The sequence below is a fragment of the Muntiacus reevesi genome, chromosome 18 (genome assembly GCF_963930625.1).
Source record: "Muntiacus reevesi chromosome 18, mMunRee1.1, whole genome shotgun sequence".
NCBI lineage: Eukaryota > Metazoa > Chordata > Mammalia > Artiodactyla > Cervidae > Muntiacus > Muntiacus reevesi.
Window position 1 is genome coordinate 16115804 of NC_089266.1, and position 18670 is coordinate 16134473.

The 18670-nt window shown below is 35.6% G+C and overlaps 1 protein-coding gene across 1 annotated transcript in view; it reads right to left on the minus strand.

Moving 5' to 3' along the window:
* The window catches only part of LOC136150108 (EF-hand calcium-binding domain-containing protein 13-like), a 133542-nt gene that overhangs the window by 51057 nt on the left and 63815 nt on the right, over positions 1–18670 (minus strand). The window contains exons 10-13 of the mRNA XM_065910880.1: positions 15545–15682; positions 13310–13381; positions 8128–8271; positions 4979–5053 (exon numbers count right to left, since the gene is read on the minus strand). Coding sequence (XP_065766952.1) covers positions 4979–5053; positions 8128–8271; positions 13310–13381; positions 15545–15682 — 429 coding nt within the window. The remainder of the gene's footprint in view (positions 1–4978; positions 5054–8127; positions 8272–13309; positions 13382–15544; positions 15683–18670) is intronic.

Below are 18670 nucleotides of genomic sequence, written 5' to 3' on the forward strand. Positions count from 1 at the left end.
AATCCTTTTCTGGATAACTATTTCCTCTTCACTATACCACAGACTATGGAAGGAAATTTTGTTTTATTAAAATTCCAACAGAAAACCTTTGTAAGGTTTTAACAGGGAAGTGAAATTATCTTATTATAAAAGTATAAAATATTATTCTATTGCTATGTAGACAATGAACTTTCTGAAGATCAGGCAGTTAGGAAGCTTTTGAAAAATGTCAGTGGCATCAACAAGGGTGAAAATGATAGAGATGATGAGAAGTGAACAAACATAGGATATATTTTGAGCATAAAGCTGAGAGAGTATTTAATGATGAACTGAATGACAGTCTAAGGGGGCTGGGACCATGAAGAACTTCTAGGTTTGAGACCTGAGCAGCTGGGTGGAGAGTAGGATCAGTAGCTGAGATAGGAAAGACTAGGGAAAGAATAAGCTTGTCAGAAAACAAGAATTCTTTTCCATATACATTAAGTTTGAGGTAAATAGGGAGTCAGAAGGATACAGGCATTATTTAAAGCAGTAGGATCACTCAGAAAAAGCCTTAGAGAATGAAACTCAAAATGGAATCTGGGATCACACTGACATTTAAAAGTCAGCCAGAAAAGAAGCAGCCAGCAAACAAAACAAAAGAGGAAGGGACATATACAATGGAATATTATTCAGCAACTATAGAAAATTCTGCCACTTGCAACCTTGAGGGTATTAAGTGAGGTAAGTCAGACAGAGAAAGACAAATACTAGAAGATCTCACTTATATGTGAAAACTAAAAAAGCAGAACTCATAGAAACAGAAAATAGGAATGGTGGCTACCAGGGCTTGAGGAGTCAGGGAGCTAGGGAGATGTCGGTCAAAGGATACTAGCTTGCAATTAGATTAGTATGCCCTGGGGTTCTAATGAACAGCATAGTGATTATGGTAAACAATATTGTACTGTATACTTGAAAGTTGTTAAGAGACTAAATCTTAAATGTTCTCACCACAAAAAGAGAAATAATAATGTGATGTGATGGAGGTGTTAGCTAACACTATGATGGTAATCCTACTGCAAAAAGTGTACCAAATCAACACATTGCACACCTTAAACTTACACAATATGTCAATTATATTTCAATTTTTGAAAAAGGAAAAGCCAATTAGATGAGAAGGAAATTAGGAGACTACATGTCACAGAAGACAGGGGGAGAGAAATTTTCAAGAAAAACATGTTAAAACCTACTAGAGATAAATAAGATAAAGACAGAAAATTGACCACTGCATTTAGCAAGACAAGATTTAACTTTTTGTAAAAAGCTAGTATGGAGTGGCAGGGCTTCCCAGCTGGTTCAGTGGTAAAAAATTCACCTGCCAACACAGGAGACATAGAAGACTCGGGTTTGATCCCTGGTTATCCTTCCAGGTTATCCCAGGAAGATAACCTGGAATAGGAAATGGCAACCTGCTCCAGTATTCTTGCCTGGAAAACTCCATGGACAGGAGCCGCTTGATGGGTTACAGTCTATGGGGTTGCAAACAGTCAAACACAACTAGGAAACTGAGCACACATGCAGTGTGGAGTGGCAAGGTCAAAAATCTGAACAGTGCTTTTAAAGAGAGAACTGGCAATATGGTAGACTAAGAATAGCCAGATTCCCCTTCAACCTCAAACATAAAATATATTTTAATGCTAAATTAACAATATCCATCAATAATGTATTTGCTGAAGCTTACTTATCAACGTGAGAAGCAGCCCAGTTCTTTGAGGGTGGCCACTCCACCACAGCTCACCCCCGATACCCGCTAACTAGACATTTCTCCAAAGAAGATATACAGATGGCTAAGAGATTCATGAAAAGAAACTCAACATCACTAATTATTAGAGAAATACAAATCAAAACCACAACAAGATATCACCTCCCACCTGTCAGAATGGCTATCATCAAAAAGTCCATAAATAACAAACATCAGCAACGATGTAGAGAAATAGGAATACTTGTACACTGTTAGTAGGGAGGTAATTTGTTGCAGCCACTGTGGAAAACAGTAAGAAGGTTCTTCAAAAAGCTAAAAACAGAACAACCATATGTCCAGCAATTTCACTCCTGGGTATATATTTGGAAAAACCAAAAACACTAATTTCAAAAGATAGACACACCTCAATGTTCATAACAACACTACTTATAAGAACCAAGATATGGAAGCAACATAAGTGTCCATCAACAAATGAATTTGTAAAGGAAAAAATGCCATATATATACATACACAAAGACACACACACACACAATGGAATATTCAGTTCAATTCATTTCAGTCACTTGATAGTGTCTGACTCTTCGCGACCCCATGGACTACAGCACACCAGGCATCCCTGTCCATCACCAACTCCCAGAGTTTACTCAAACTCATGTCCATCAAGTCAGTGATGACATCCAACCATCTCATCCTCTATTGTCCCCTTCTCCTCCTGCCTTCAATCTTTCCCAGCATCAGGGTCTTTTCAAATGAGTCAGTTCTTCACATCAGGTGGCCAAAGTATTGGAATTTCAGCTTCAGCATCAGTCCTTCCAATGAATATTCACTGATCTCCTTTAGGATGGACTGGTTGGACCTCCTTGCAGTCCAAGGGACTCTCAAGAGTCTTCTCCAACACCACAGTCCAAAAGCATCAATTCTTCTGTGCTCAGCTTTTTTTATAGTCCAACTCTCACAACCATACATGACTACTGGAAAAACCATAGCTTTAACTAGACGGACATTTGTTGGCAAAGTAATGTCTCTGCTTTTTAATATGTTGTCTAGGTTGATCACAACTTTTCTTCCAAGGAACAAGCACCTTTTAATTTTATGGCTGGAGTAACTATCTACAGTAATTTTGGAGCCCAAGAAAATAGTCTCTCACTGCTTCCTTTGTTTCCCCATCTATTTGCCATGAAGTGATGGGACCAGATGCCATGATCTTAGTTTTCTGAATGTTGAGTTTTAAGTCAACTTTCTCACTCTCCTTTTTCATTTTCATCAAGAGGCTCTTTAGCTCTTCTTCACTTTCTGCCATAAGGGTGGTGTCATCTGCGCATCTGAGGTTATTGATATTTCTTCCGGCAATCTTGAATCCAGCTTGTTCTTCATCCAGTCTAGAATTTCCCGTGATGTACTCTGCATATAAGTTAAATAAGCAGGGTGACAATATACACCTTTCCCGATTTGAAACCAGTCTGTTGTTTCACACCCAGTTCTGACTGTTGCTTCTTGACCTGCACATAGATTTCTTAGGACGATGGTCAGGAGGTCTGGTATTCCCATCTCTTTAAGAATTTTCCACATTTGTTGTGATCCACACAAAGGCTTTGGTGTAGTCAATAAAGCAGAAGTAGGTGTTTTTCTGGAACTCTCTTTCCTTTTAGATGATCCAGTGGATGCTGGCAATTTATCTCTTGCTGTTCTGCCTTTTCTAAATTCAGCTTGAACATCTGGAAGTTCACAGTGCATGTACTGTTGAGGCCTGGCTTGGAGAATTTTGAGCATTACTTTGCTAGAGTGTGAGATGAGTGCAATTGTGTGGCAATCTGATCACATGGACCACAGCCTTGTCTAACTCAATGAAACTATGAGCCATGGTGTGTAGGGCCACCCAAGACAGATGGGTCATAGTGGAGAGTTCTGACAAAATGGAATATTACTCAGCCATAAAAAGAACCAAATTCTGCCACTGCAGCAATTTGGATGCACCTAGAGAATACTATGCTTAGTGAAATCAGTCCGATAAAGAAAAATACTGTATGATATCACTTTTATGTGGAATCAAATAAAATAAAACAAATGAATGTATACAATAAAGAGAACCATTCACATATATAAAAAACAAATTAGTGGTTACCAGTGAGGAGAGGAAAGAACAGAGGGAAAGGACAAAATAGCTGTAATGGAATTAAGAGATACAAACTTCTGTGCATAAAATAGACAGCAACAAAGCTATACTGTATAGCACAGGTAATTATAGCCATCATCTTGTAAAATACAAAAAATAAAGTAAATGAATAAAAATCAAGATAAAAGAATAAAAACAAAAATAAATTCTACAGCAGCCACACAGAATGATCAACACAGAATAACCACACAGAATGACTTACATAAAATCTGAATGAGTACACAATGTAAAAATATACATCCAGTCACTGAATGTGCTTGAAATGGTTTTACTAAAATTATTTTCTCTTGGCATTTACTTTAATTTTAAAATTACTTAAAGAAAAAGAATTAGAAAGGAAATAATCTAAAAATGAAGTTTCTAGGAAAAGTGAGTGACAAGCAAATAATCCTTTCATCCAACTAATCAATTGGATTTCCTTATATAGGAAACAAATTAATATATAAGGTAAAACTGGCTGTTACTTAAAGTGCACTATTTCCTAATATATGGCACAAAATAACACAATCCTACTTTTAGCACCAATTTTTAAGTTACTAATTTCATTCCATTTAAAATATACATATATGACCTTACATTTTTTACAGTGAGCTTCTTAGTTACAAAGACTGTCTTTTTCATTTTCAAACAGTGTCTTTAATACTCTCACAGCTTAACATATAATCTGATACATAGTAATGGCGCAATAAATGTTATCAAATAAATTGGAAGATGAAAAAAATATGAACAGCTGAAACCAGAAATTTTGTATTATAGTACTCAGCTATGATCACTAGATGGCATCACTTTCCCAAAATAATAAAACACTTAAAATCTTCCCAAAATATGGATTTCATATATATGATTCTAGCTCTATATAATGAGGTGTGAGGTTGAGTAATAAGATTATGATAGCTTTCAATTCATTTGCATAGGGAAGGTCTTCTAGATTTAGGAATCAGTAACGGAGATGATTAAGGTCAAACATAGCAGTAAACCAACTATTTATTTGCCTGATGATCTTCAGGATACCTGGCTCTTTTAGTGTATTACACTTTTCTAAAGTCTGTCAAACTATTTAGTCCACAAAAAGTACAAATTCTTACCTAATTTTTCAGAGAAGCGTTCCGTGTTGCTCATCATAGTATCAACAAATTGTTTAAAATTCACTTTTTTTGTTTCTAAAGGGAAAAGAACACATTTTCTTCAGTATTAACTTAAAGATTTATTGTGATAAATACTAAATTATGTAAAATAAGTTATATACTCAGGGAGATAACATCATTATATCCATCAGCTAATACAAACCACTAAAGATATATGGGTATAAGGGGTAAAGCAGTTCAATTTACAAGCAAAAACTAAGCCCTGAAAACACCATGAAAGCTTATCAAAAATCCCTCTAGTCACAAGTGTACAACGTTTTTAACTTTAAACTTATATTATCTTGACTTGACCTTGCAACAACTCAGTAAATATGTAGGCAAAGAATTAATATGCTATTTATACATGTTAAAAAACATGCATATATGATATGATTTCACAACAGATAATACAAAACCAGGAATTAGAAGAGAGCTCTCTTGACTCTTGACTTCTTCTACATCAGACTAACATTCATACTAATATCTTTACTCAAGCATGCTACTGAAACAATTAAACATTTTAATAGTCACTTTATACCTTAAAAATTCTTCATAATATCCCAATGATAATGAATAAAACATTTCTAAGAATTTTCCAGGGCCTGATATAAAGATTTTACATAAATATGGTGAGTTTTTTATAATCCTAGTCCTTTGCTTACCCCACTGAGAAAAAAAAAATTCTAATACACTATAAAAAATACAGCACAGTATACTTTCTATTTTCAACACTAAATAGCCTTGAGTAGTTTACTTCAAAGAGCACCAAATCACTTTATATTCTTAGCCAAATCTATTGAGAAAAAAGAAGTGAGACCTTGAAAAATTCCGGGGGAATTCAGAGTTAATTAAGATTTACATTCCCTGACAGGAACACATAAATTTTCTAAAGCAATAAATTCTGCTCTTTTATTTTATTATATTTTATACCCTCGTAGCTCAGATGGTAAAGAATCCACCTACAATGTGGGAGACCTGGGTTCGATCCCTGGGTTGGGAAGATTCCCTGGAGAAGGGCATGGCAACCCACTCCAGTATTCTAGACTGGAGAATCCCCATGGACAGAGGAGCCTGGTGGGCTACAGTTCATAGGGTTGCAAAGAGTTGGACACAACTGAGCGACTAAGCACATACACATATATACAAAAAAAATATTTGAGACATATATTCATTACGAAAGGCTTCTCTGGTGGTTCAGATGGTGAAGAATCTGCCTGCAATATGAGAGACCCAGGTTTGATCCCTGGGTTGGAAAGATCCCCAAGAGAAGGGAATGGCTACCCATTCAATATTCTTGCCTGGAGAATTCCATGGACAGAGGAGCCTGGAGGGCTACAGTCCATAGCGTCACAAAGAGTCAGACACGACTGAGTGACTGGGCACACATTAAAATCAATGCTGCCTTGAACATGTCTGCTTGTACATCAGTGCAAATGATTTTCTTGGATTTATAGCTGAAAGTGAATTTTTCTAAGCCACAGGGATATGAAAACCTTACAAAATACTACATAATCTTTTTCAAAGTTTTTTAAACCACTTTTACCACTTTTCACTTTCATATTTAGCAACACTTATATTAACAGAAATCTTAATTTTTGCCACGTAGGTGGATATAAAAAGTTATCTCACTGTGACCTAAATTTTGCATTTCCCTGATTCCTAATGATGTTGCAAATGTTTTTATATGATTATTAGAAATTTGTATTTGTTCCCCTTGGAAATAACAGTTCTTGAAATTTAGATATTTTTTCTATTAGGTGGTTATTTTATAGGGGCTCCCTACAAATACTCTAAAATAATCATCTGCTGCTATGTATTGAAAATAATCTTTACTCAGTGTGTAACTTGTCCTTTTTGTATTATCTTTTAGTGAAGAGAAGTTCTTCATTCTCATGTAGCAAAATTTATCAATCTTTTCTGCTTAGTGATTTTGAATTTTTTTTGAAAAATCCCTCCTAACACTAAGTCAGAAAATTCTTCCTCTTTTTTTCCTAAAACTTTTACTGTTCACATCTGGAAAGTATTACTGAATATGGCATATAGTTAATTACTCCAGCACCATTTATTAAATGGGGCTTCTTTCTCCCCTTATGATCTACCACCTCATTATATATTTCCATATATGTGTGTAGATAAATTCAGAAGTTCCTTCTATTGTCTTATTGGTCAATTTCTCTATCCCTGTGCCATTCTCACACTGTTTAAATTACTATAGCTTTATAATGAGCCTTGATAACCCAGAAAGCATGTCTCAGTCAACACCATACACACACATACACACACACACACACACAGCTACACACGTTTTTCTTCTTCTTGGCCCTTGCTCACACATACAAATACTAGAATTAGCTCATCAAAAAAGTTAGGGTTTTATTAGAATTGTTTTGGATAAATAGATTAATTAGATTTGACAGTCTTGGGTCTCTGAGTCCATGAATATGGGGTATATTATCATTTATTCAGGTATTTGTAATTTCTTTTAAAAGTTTTATCATTTTATCCACATAGGTCTTATATAACTTATAATAGATTTGTTTCTATTTCTTTTTACTTTTCATTATGAAAAATTGTAAATATATTCAAAATAGAAAGTAAATGGCAATGAGCACCAAATATACTCCCTAGATGCAAATATCAACTCATGGTCATTATTATTTTATCTATAACCATATACACTCCTCTACCTCACTCTCAACCTTTCTCTTTAGGAAAGTTGCTGCTATGTTCTAGGGGCACCTAAAAGAATTGGTACCTTTGTTATGAACTGTGGGCTTTGACATAATAAAGTCGTCCTTTGTCCCACTTAATGCCTTTAGTCCTGACTTGTGTCAATCAGAGAGTAAAATCACAAACCCTACTTTCTTTTTCCTTACATTTTTGCCTAGGGAAAAATAGTCTGAAAGACTATTAAGACTGCTTATTTCTGGACAATGAGATTTTAAGAGTCTTGTACTTTTGAGTATTTTTGTACTTTTCTGTATTTGCTTAACTTTGATGGACTTTTTTTCCAATAAAATCTGTAAAGTCATCACTCTGAGGAAAAGAATAGCAAACTCACCCTCTTTTCAGATATATCAACCCAATTTTCCTGACAATATGTCACTTACCACCAACTTCAGTCAACTCTATGATCTTCTGAAATTCTGGCTTAGAAAGGTAAACTCCTAAATTTTGAAGACAAGTGTTCAGATCCCCATAATCAATATTTTCATCTTTAATTTTATCAATAGCTTTAATGATACCAGTCAACACTGAAAATAAAGCAGTATGCAAATAAGTATTAAATATACATCAAAAAGAAAACACCAATAGTAAGATGAATTTTGGTTTTAACATACCAATGAAATATTAAATATTTCACAAATGTTATATATGAAAAGCATTGTCAGAATCTTTAATAATATGAACATTAATAAGTTATAAAATCAGAGTATGAAATATGTGGAGAAAAGAGAAGAAAGAATCAATGAACTGAAAGAGAGCAAAATCACCCAATGAACAACATAAAGAAAATCAGTTCAGTTCAGTCACTCAGTCGTGTCTGACTCTTTGTGACCCCATGAATCGCAGCACACCAGGCCTCCCTGTCCATCACAAACTCCCGGGGTTTACTCAAACTCATGTCCATCGAGTCGGTGATGCCATCCAGCCATCTCATCCTCTGCCGTCCCCTTCTCCTCCTGCCCCAAACCCCTCCCAGCATCACGGTCTTTTCAAATGAGTCAACTCTTTGCATGAGGTGGCCAAAGTATTGGAGTTTCAGCTTCAACATTAGTCCTTCCAATGAACACCCAGGACTGATCTCCTTCAGGATGGACTGGTTGGATCTCCTTGCAGTCCAACGGACTCTCAAGAGTCTTCTCCAACACCACACTTCAAAAGCATCAATTTTTTGGCGCTCAGCTTTCTTGACAGTCCAACTCTCACATCCATACATGACTACTGGAAAAACCATAGCCTTGACTAGACGGACCTTTGTGGACAAAGTAATGTCGCTGCTTTTTAACATGCTATCTAGGCTGGTCATAACGTTCCTTCCAAGGAGTAAGTGTCTTTTAATTTCATGGCTACAATCACCATCTGCAGTGATTTTGGAGCCCAAAAAAATAAGGTCTGACACTGGTCCCACTGTTTCCCCATCTATTTCCCATGAAGTGATGAGACCAGATGCCATGATCTTAGTTTTCTGAATGTTGAGTTTTAAGCCAATTTTTTCACTCTCCTCTTTCACTTTCAGCAAGAGGCTTTTTAGTTCCTCTTCACTTTCTGCCATAAGGGTGGTGTCATCTGCATATCTGAGGTTATTGATATTTCTCCCGGCAATCTTGATTCCAGCTTGTGCTTCTTCCAGTCCAGCGTTTCTCATGATGTATTCTATATATAAGTTAAACAAGCAGGGTGACAATATACAGCCTTGACGTACTCCTTTTCCTATATGGAGCCAGTCTGTTGTTCCATGCCCAGTTCTAACTGTTGCTTCCTGACCTGCATATAGGTTTCTCAAGAGGCAGGTCAGGTGGTCTGGTATAAAGAAAATAGATTGAAATAAAAAAGAATAGAGTCTCAGGGACCTGAAGCAGTATAAAAAAATGATCTAAAATTGTAAAATCAGAGTCTCAGAAGAAAAGAGAAACAACATGGCTTAAAAGGTACTCAAAGAAATAATGGCTAAACAATTTCCAAATTTTTAGCAACAGATATGAACCTACAGATCCAAGAAAATATGTGAAACTCAAACAGGATAAAGCTAACGAAAACCATGTCAAGACACATCATAATTAAACACAGAGAAAAAAATTTGAATCAGTTCTAATGAGATGGATGAAACTGGAGCCCATCATACGAGTGAAGTAAGCCAGAAAGATAAAGACCAATACAGTATACTAACACATATATATGGAATTTATAAAGATGGTAACGATAACCCTATATGCAAAACAGAAAAAGAGACACAGATGTACAGAACAGACTTTTGGACTCTGTGGGAGAAGGCGAGGGTGGGATGTTTCGAGAGAACAGCATCGAAACATGTATATTATCAAGGATGAAACAGATCACCAGCCCAGGCTGGATGCATGAGACAAGTGCTCAGGGCTGGTGCACTGGGAGGACCCAGAGGGATGGAGTGGGGAGGGAGGTGGGAGGGGGGATCAGGATGGGGAATACATGTAAATCCATGGCTGATTCATGTCAATGAATGGCAAAAACCACTACAATACTGTAAAGTAATTAGCCTCCAACTAATAAAAATAAATGAAAAAAAAAAGTAGCTAAAGAAAAATGACAACTTACCTATAGGGGGGGAAAAACCTAATGAAGATTTCCCTCAGAAACCATGGACACCAGAAAGAAGTGGCACCATATTTTTCAAGTGCTGAAAGAAAAGAACTGTCAACCCCAAATTCATACTTAGAAAAAAAATATCCTTCAGGAATGAAGGGAAAAGCAAGATGTTCTCAGATGGAAGAAAATGAAGAGAATCTGTTGACAGTAAACCGATGGATGGTTAAATGGAAGATGTTTAAACAGAAAGAAAAGGATAAAACAAAGAACTCTGGAGTATCAGGAAGGAAGAATAAAAAATGGTAGGCCAAAATATGGGTAAATATAGTAGGCTTTCCTTCTCTTAAGTTTTTAAATCACATTTGATGGTTGAAGCAAAAATTATAAAACTGTCCAGTATGCTTTTAAATATATGTAAAGGATATATTTAAGACAATTCTATCATACATAGGGGAGGGTAAAGGGATGTAAGGATAGACAATATTTCCATACTTCATTTGAACTGGTAAAATAATGACATCAGTAGACTGTATAAGTTATGTGTATATATAATACCTGAAGCAACCACCAAAAAGAGATACACTCTAAAATAATATAGATAAATCAAAATGGAATTCTAAAAATGGGCAAAAGATTTGAATATATACTTTACCAAAGACACCTGGATGGCTAGCAAGCATATACAAAAATACTCAATATTATTAGTCATTAGAGAAATGAAACTTAAAAGCAAAATGAAATACCACTACACACTTATTATAATAGTTAAAATTTAAAAAAAAACAAGTGTTGACAAAGATGGGAAGAAACTAGAATCTTTATACATTGCTGCTGAGAAAGAAAATGTTATAGCCACTTTGGAAAACAGTTTGGCAATTTGTTAAAAACCTAAATATAAATTTACTATGCAGACTAACAATCTTTCTCCTAGGAATTTACCCATGAGAAATAAAAGCCTATGTCCACAGAAAGACATGTATGCAAATATTAATTTCATTACTACTGATAAAAGTCACAAACTGAAAAAGTCAAATGTCTATGAACTTGTCAACCATCAACAAAACAGAGTATATCTATAGACTGTAATATGAATTTATCCATAAAAAGGAATGAACTATTGATACTTACTACAACATGAATTAACCTTAAAAACATTATGCAAAATGAAGGAAGCCAAGTATAAAAGACATGTTATATGATTTAATTTGTATTAACTGTCAAAAAAGTCACAATCATAGAGCCTGAAAGCAAATTAGTGGTTGTCTAGGGATGGGATGAAGATTAATTACAAATGGGCATGAGAGAATTTTCAGTACTGATAGAAATGTTACAAACTGGATTGTGTCTACTTCCGGGTGTATAGCTAAAAGAATCAAAGTAGCAGCCTAATGAGGTATTTGCATGCCCATTTGTATAGCAGCGCTATTCACAACAGCCAAGTGGTGGAAGAAACACACGTGTGCACTGATGAATGAATAAGCAAAATGTGGTGAAAAAGGAAGGAAATTCTGACACATGCTACAACGCAGATTTTGAGGGCATTATTATAAACAAAATAAGTCAGTCACAGAAAGACAAATGCTATATGATTCTACTAGGGTATCTCAAGAGAACAAATTCACAGAAACAAAAAGTATTGTAGAATGATGATTTCCAGAGCTGGAGGGTCAAGGATGGGTAATTTTTATTTAACTGGTATAGGTATGTAGGTATAACTGGTATATAGATGAAGCACAAGCGGGAATAAAGATTGCCAGGAGAAATATCAATAACCTCAGAGGTGCAGATGATACCACCCTTATGGCAGAAAGCAAAGAACTAAAGAGCCTCTTGATGAAAGTGAAAAAAGAGAGTGAAAAAGTTGGCTTAAAACTCAACATTCAGAAAACTAAGATCATGGCATCTGGTCCCATCACTCCATGGCAAATAGATGGGAAAACAATGGAAATAGTGACAGACTTTATTTTCGGGGGGGCTCCAAAATCACTGCAGATGGTGACTGCCGCCATGAAATTAAAAGATGCTTGCTCCTTGGAAGAAAAGTGATGACCAACCTAGACAACATATTAAAAAGCAGAGACATTACTTTGCCAACAAAGGCCCATTTGGTCAAAGTTATGGTTTTTCCAGTAGTCATATATGGATCAGAGAGTTTGTGACCAAGACAGACACTACTTCACAAAATAGCAATGAAAGAATGATTGAATTTGTGAATGAATGATTGCATGGTGAAGCATTCAAGAAATCTATATACTAATAGCATCTTCGAGGAATCCAGAGATTTAAGCACTTACATTCATCAGAAATGACAAATGATAATATAGCTTTTAACATGAGATTCTTCATCTAGGTGTAAAAGGAAGTATCTTCCTTTGAATTAATTTTTTCTTATCTGAGAAATCTTATAGGAAGAGACAGAAAGTTCACTTCTTTTTAAGCATATGAATAAACAGAAGGAAATAAAACAGCATGCCTTCATAACTTTCATTGCTTTTTAATCTCACAGAAAAAAATTATTTATATAAAAAATTAAAACATTGCAAATAAAAAACTAGATTGTGGTATGACTATAAATTTGTAAATCAGTGCATGGGAGATTTTATGTATGCAAATTTTACCTCAATAGAACTGTTTCTTTTTTAATGTTCTAAAGCAAAGAAAAACCAAAGTATTTGATTCAAACAAGTTCCTCTTTAAAGAAGTAAATCATTTATCAATGGCTAATAATGGAGCTAATTACCTATTTGACCTCCTAATTATCATTACCATTACTGTACATGGGTATAGCACTCTCCAGTTCATAAAATCCACATAATAATTCTGTGAAGTAAGCAAGTTAGTTCTTAGTACCCTGATACATGAAGTTTTTAAAAAATGCCAAATGGCTTGTCAAGGGTTTTGGAACTATTAGTACATAAAAAAAGCAAATTCAGTTCAGTTGAACCTAATTCTCCTCAACCTAACTGCTCTTTCCTCAAATGACTTTAAAATAAATTTCCTACCTACCATCATATTCAGGAAGAGTTTGCTCTTTAGAGACAGCACTCACAAAATCATCTAATTTCACCATTCCATTTTCTGTAAAACAAAAAGTTGAGATGATACATTCTATTATACTTTTGTGTAAAATGTAAATTCACATTTTAATACAACTATGAAACATATACTTACCCTTCACTTAATCATTAGCTTATTTCTTCTACATAGCCTGTCCCCCTAGATGAGTCTTTCTAAATTAGGTCATTACATTTCATTTCATTTCAACCATTACTGAGTGTATATTAGTGCCAAGAACTATGCTAGGCACCAAGGACTCAAAAGTAAGTGAGACACAGTCCCTGCTTTTTCAGTGTTTATTATAAAGTGCAAAGGACAGGGTTAGGTACTAAGTTCTTGATAGATATAGGAAAAAGGAAAGGTGCTCAAAGATATGGACCATGAGAAAGTTAATGAGTCTATTTCACATAATTATGAAAACCCAGTCAACCAATATGCTATCCATTGATACCTTGACAATGCTAACCAGCCCTAATGGACCCACATATCCCCATCCCTACCCCTGGTTATCCAGCTAGTCCAAACAACACCTATTTTAGATACAAACCCTGCACTGTGTTCATACCAATCCTGATAAGCAGAAACAAGGCTGAAAAAATTTAGTGGCTTCTACCCTTTAGATTTTTTAAAATGGGGAATACATGTAAATCCATGGCTGATTCATGTCAATGTATGACAAAAACCACTACAATATTGTAAAGTAATTAGCCTCCAACTAATAAAAATAAATGAAAAAAATTTTATTTTGTATTGAGGTAACACTCATCTACAGCATTGCATGCTTCACGTGTACAACAGTATATTTCTACTTTAATATATGCTACAGTGTGCTCACTACCAAAAATTTAGTTTCCATCTATCATCATACAGTTGATCCCTTTTACCCATTTTGTTCCACCCCCAAAACTTACCAGAGAAGGCAATGGCACCCCACTCCAGTACTCTTGCCTGGAAAATCCCATGGACGGAGGAGCCTGGTAGGCTGCAGTCCATGGGGTCTCGAAGAGTCCGACACGACTGAGCAACTTCACTTTAACGCATTGGAGAAGGAAATGGCAACCCACTCCAGTGTTCTTGCCTGGAGAATCCCAGGGACGGTGGAGCCTGATGGGCTGCCATCTATGGGGTCGCACAGAGTCGGACACGACTGAAGCGACTTAGCAAGAGCAGCAGTAGCAGCAGCAGCCAACACTTACCCCTTTCGCAACCATTTACTCTGATCTCTACTCCTTAGATTTTTTTTTTAAATCAAACCTTCTTTCTTATTTACCTTAACTAACAGTTTTGCTCAGGGTCTAACAGTTCACTCCTAATGTTATTTCTGTCAGTATTTTCCCAAAATGTTGCCTCTGCCCTCTCTTCAACTGAACTTTTGCTGTGGAAAATTCTTACTTAATGATAAATCAACTTCTCTAACACAAAAATCTTTCTTAGAAATTCAAACTCTGCCCTAAACTTAGGCTGAGGAGTGAGATATGCTATTTTATTTCTAGATGCTATTTAATAACTGCTTGCCTTGATTAAGAATCACTAGCCCTAAATTCCTAGCCACAGTACTCCCTCTACATTTTAGAATCTCCAATCATTTCTCCGTGGACTCCCTAGGCTATTTACTGAGAGATTTTTGAACCTCTGGGGTATCAGAGTCTTGCTACTTGAACCTCTCTTCTACAACTAGATAAGCTTTCCCCAGGACCTGTCCCACACTAGAAGGCAGAGCTAGGAATAATGATGAAGAACCTTATGAAAGAATTCTGAAATAGAAAAAACCTACCTAGACCCTCCAAACCAATCTATTATACCAAACTTCCCAGAAATCAATTTTTTACTACTCTCAATTTTAAAATAACGTATATATTGGTGTATAGTTGATTTACAATCTTGTGTTATTAGTAGTTTTTGCTCTACAGCAAGGTGAATTAGTAATACATATATCCACTCTTTTTAAGATTCTTTTCCCATATAGGTCATTACAGAGTACTGAGTTAAGTTCCCTGTGCTATACTTATTAGTTTTTAGTTATCTATTTTATATATAACTACTTCCAATTTTTGTTTGTTCTTTCTGAATCTTCTTTAGAATGACCCATTCCATTCCCAGTTGAGAGATCTTACTCCAACATTTAATACTATCATGTGAAAGTATCTAATTTTTTTCAAAATTTTGATATTATCAGTCTCTCACCATTTCTAGCAGTGTCGGTCACAATCTTCTTGAACTCTTTATCTGATAAAGTAATTCCTATTGAAGGCAAAATGGACTGAAGTTCTTCTGCATCAATGTAATTTTCTTGGAGTTTTTTGATAGTTTCACAGATACTTCCTAAATATACAAAATGTGGAAGACTATTTAGCAACATAATTTATATGTCTTAGCAACATAATTTATGTGTCTTAGCAATAATTGGCAGCTAAAATCTTTTTCTTGTAATCAGAAATCAAGTTTTACTTACTTAATACCAACTTAAAACTCTTCATATTTCTGTTGTATCTTACATTATACCTAATCTTTCTCTTACAGCTCAAACACAAAACTGTCTTGAAATTCTATGAACATTTATACCTGCAGTTTGTTTTTGATTAAAATATAATGGAGTCCAAGAGATTAAAACATCAATGTGCCATGTTTAAATTTCAAAATTTCAGACAAAATTTGAGAGTTCTTTCCCTATCATTTTACCTACCATGTTTTCAGTTCACCACCTTCAAAATTACAAAATCCTAGCAGACACACATAACCATAATGAGCCTAAATGGGAAAAATATCACCTCTGTTGTATTCTGGCAAAAATGTATAACCTGAATTTATTCATGAAGAAATACAAGAAAACCCAAAATGAGGGACATTACACAAAACAACTAGTCAATACTCTTCCAAAGTATCAAGGTCATGAAATATTGAAAAACCATCCCAGATTGAAGAAGACTAGGACACACAACAACTAAGTGTAACATGTGATCCTGAAAGAGATCCTGGATCAGAAAAAGGACATTCATAGAAAAACAGTCAAACTTTTAATAAGGTCCTATATTAGTAAATATTGTTGTATCAGTGTTAATTTTCCAGTTTAGATCATTATACTGGGGTTATATAAGATATTAATATGTGGGAACATTAGATGAAGAATATGTAGAAATGTTTTCATTTCTGTGTAATTCTTATTAATTTAAAATTATTTAATAACAAAAAATTTTAAATGTTTTTTAAATGTAAATCAAGTGGCAGTCACATTTCACAGATGTTCAACCATCATCAGCTTATTTGGAGAAGTTGTAGGAGATAAACTATTTTATACTTCTCCAAATACAGAATGTTAAGTATGACAGTGGTAGGTGAAATCATTTGATTTTAGTGATACCAGCAAGGTAGATAACCACTTTCTACCACAATCCTGTTCTACCCACTGGCTAAATGCCTACTACTCCATTATTCCTTTAATCAGAGTTTTAATTCTTAATGAAATACAAAAAAACTCAGAGACAGAAATGAGACATGGCATAAAAGCAGTGCATCAGTAAAGGAATCATAATAAACATCTTTATGCCTCCTTAACAGATCACACTCCTTTTTCAATTGAGTTATTAGTATCAATTAGCGTATGTGTGTGTGTTAGTCGCTGCATCGTGTCCAACTCTTTGTGACCCTGTGGATGGTAGCCCGCCAGACTGCTCTGTCCACGGAGTTCTCCAGGCAAGAATACTGGAGTGGGTTCCCATTCCCTTCTCCAGGGGATCTTTCTGACCCAGGGACCAAACCCAGGTCTCCTGCATTGCAGGCAGATTTATTAACATCTGAGCCACCAGGGAATAAGAGTCACTAATGATTCACAAAGCATTCATCTTAACAATTACACTCAGTACTAAATACAATTTTTAAAGGGTGGTAAATTTCTTGAAATAAAATAAATATAAATTAAGTAACTCCAGCTGAGGCCTATAGAAAGGAGTGTTTAATTGGGTTCCCTACATAATATGTCCCCTGGAGAAGGGCAGGGCAACCCACTCCAGTATTCTTCCTTGGAGAAATCCATGGACAGAGAAGCCTAGTGGGTTATGGTCCATAGTGTTGCAAAGAGTTGGACATGACTGAAGTGACTAAGCATGCATGCACATACACAATATTTCTATGATAAAAGTAGTACATAAGGGAAAAACATATACTGGTTGGGAAGTCACTGCTCATCTTTGAGGAATATCATAAAGTCTTAGGGATCTGAGAGGTATACTATTAATTACTTTCTCTTGATATTCCCACATCCATAAGAAATAACACCTGAACAGTGTGGAGATTCCTTAAAAAACTGAAAATAGAACTGCCATACAACCCAGCAATCCCACTGCTGGGCATACACACGGAGGAAATCAGAACTGAAAGAGACACGTATACCCCAATGTTCATCACAGCACTGTTCACAATAGCCAGGACATGGAAGCAACCTAGATGCCCATCGGCAGATGAATGGATAAGAAATTTGTGGTACATATACACAATGGACTATTACTCAGCTATTAAAAAGGATGCATTTGAATAAGTTCTAATGAGGTGGATGAAATGGGAGCCTATTATACAGAGTGAAGTAAGTCAGAAAGAAAAACACCAATACAGTATATTAATGCATATATATGGAATTTAGAAAGATGGTAACAATGACCATATATGCAAGACAGCAAAAGAGACACAGATGTAAAGAACAGACTTTTGGACTCTGTGGGAGAAGGCGACGGTGGGATGATTTGAGAGAATAGCATTGAAACATGTATATCATCGTGTGAAATAGATCGCCAGTCCAGGTTCGATGCATGAGACAGGGTACTCAGGGCTGGTGCAGTGGGATGACCCTGAGGGATGGGATGGGGAGGGCGGTGGGAGGGGGGTTCAGGATGGGGAACACATGTAAGTCCATGGCTGATTCATGTGAATGTATGGCAAAAATCACCACAATATTGCAAAGTAATTAGCCTCCAATTAAAATTTTTAAAAAAAGAATACCTGAAGTACTATAGATATCCTAAATTTAAATTATGGAACTCTGAGCAAAAATTTCACATAGGCTTCATATATACTTGGTTAAATAAATGACCATAAAAAACCATTTCCAAAGGAAAATAGGCCCTCTACTTTCTCGGGAACTCGTTCAGTCGCTAAGTCATATCCGACTCTACGACCCCATAGACTGCAGCACACCAGGCTTCCCTATCCTTCACCATCTCCTGGAATTGACTCAAACTCATGTCCATTAAGTCAGTGATGCCATCCAACCATCTCATCCTCTGAACTTGAGTGATTCCAATTAATCACTGAATAAACTTC